The 1766-nt window shown below is 57.8% G+C and overlaps 1 protein-coding gene across 4 annotated transcripts in view; it reads right to left on the reverse strand.

The window, feature by feature from the left end:
• The window catches only part of MTUS2 (microtubule associated scaffold protein 2), a 640565-nt gene that overhangs the window by 8250 nt on the left and 630549 nt on the right, over window positions 1–1766 (reverse strand). For all 4 annotated transcript variants that reach the window (XM_031934947.1, XM_031934946.1, XM_026454233.2 and 1 more), the window contains one exon: window positions 344–442. In XM_031934947.1, the coding sequence (XP_031790807.1) occupies window positions 344–442 (99 nt within the window). The remainder of the gene's footprint in view (window positions 1–343; window positions 443–1766) is intronic.

Here is a 1766-nt window from a genome sequence, read left to right on the forward strand (position 1 = left end):
AAGGGGTGGTCGGGCCGGGGGAATGGGCTGGAAGGGGTGGTCGGGCCAGGGTGCGGGTTTCCAGACCATGCTTATCACAGGAGCCCTGGGACTCCAGCTGGGGAATGCTGCGGAATTTGGCAAAAATAACACGTAGCTGGAGAAACCCACAGCCGCTGTCTGTCTCAGGGGAGAGGTGCTGACAGGAATTGTTTAAAAATCCAGGGGAGCTCATGACCAGCTGTCACTTCAGCAGCGGATTCACAGAGAGGCCTTGTCTTGGGACTGGGCTGCTGAGGGAGCCCCGCTGGCCTCGCTGGGGCGGGGTTCCTGCGGGGCTGGAAGCCTGGAATCCAGAAGCTACCTCCAGCTGCTCCTCTGTGTTCTTCCTCAAGGCCTCTTCGAAGCGGCGGGCTCTGTCCCGCAGAGACTGGCTCTGGAAGGTCAGCGTGTCCACCTGGTCCTGCAAGTAATGATACAAGGAGTCCAGCTGGGGCCACTACAGACAGCAGCCACCACAGCCTGGGCAGCTGTGATCAGTGGGCCACCACTGTGCCCTGAGCACCCTCAGAGTGTTTCCCTGGGGGCTGGAGAAAGAGGTGCCAAAGGGGAACCCCCACAGCCACACGATGGAGGAGGGTGTCCCCCAGCGTCTGCCCTCGGCTCACTCCTCCTTGGTGCTTTGTCAGGAAGAGACCAAAAAAGCACCGTGAGCCAGGGGGCGTTTCCCAACCTCTGATCCCACAGAGGCAGACAATCCTCAGAGAGAATCCTCAGAGGCGCCTCTTGTCCAGGAGGCACCTCGCCCCTGGCTTAGGGAAGGACCACGATGAACGGATTTCAAAGATGTATTCTCATTTAGGAAGCTCAATCCAGAGCCCTTCAAACCCTCCTTGACTACTTTCTCTCCCTTGGGACCCCTCCCACATCACCAAGTCCATAGTCAAGTCCTGCCATCCTGCCTCCTGAATGTCCCTAGAACCCACAGACTCCCGAGCTCAGGCCACTCCGCTGGCTACTTTCTGGTACGATGCCTGTTTTTTTCTGAATGATCACTCCTTTGCCCTCACACTGTAGTGAGGCACTCGTTCTAATGTGCAAACCGGAACCTGTCCTTCCCCTATCTCCTACCCCACTGCCCTCAAGCTGCAGCGCACACTCCCTAACACAGCGTCCTCCCAGCCTCGCTGCCTCCCTTTCCTCTCGCAGCCAGCTCTCCTGCTGGCAGTGCCTTCCTCCAGCCAGCTCCCTCTCACTCCCCCTTCACTCTGGCTCCCACACAGCCTTCCTGGCCTCAGGACTGGGTTGCATGTCCTTGATAGGAGCTGCCACGTAAGCCAAGTCCACACAGTCTCCTCCTCCCTGCTCAGACCCGCCCCGTGGCCAGACTGGCACTCCCAGCCCTCAGCCTTCCCATGCCTGCCAGCTAGGCAGGCCGCTGGCCACTCTCCACCCGCAGGTTATAGGAATACAAGCGTGTCTACGGAGACACTGCACCCCTTCCCCAGCTCCCAGCGCAGATGCACCTGCACTGACCCTGCCCCACTCAGCTCCGGCCACGACTCTCAGGACCACAGGCTGGTAAAGGACCGCTGATGCCAAGGAGAGCTTCACCCTTCATGTCTCACTCATGCAGACCAGTCCAAAGCTCTTTGCCCAGCACCATTTCTATAATATCAAAACACAGAAACTACGGTCTCCCATTAACTCTTCTAAAAAAGTATATATAGATATACAGATACACACACACACACACACACACACACACACACACACACACACACACA

Source organism: Piliocolobus tephrosceles, chromosome X (genome assembly GCF_002776525.5).
Source record: "Piliocolobus tephrosceles isolate RC106 chromosome X, ASM277652v3, whole genome shotgun sequence".
Lineage (NCBI taxonomy): Eukaryota > Metazoa > Chordata > Mammalia > Primates > Cercopithecidae > Piliocolobus > Piliocolobus tephrosceles.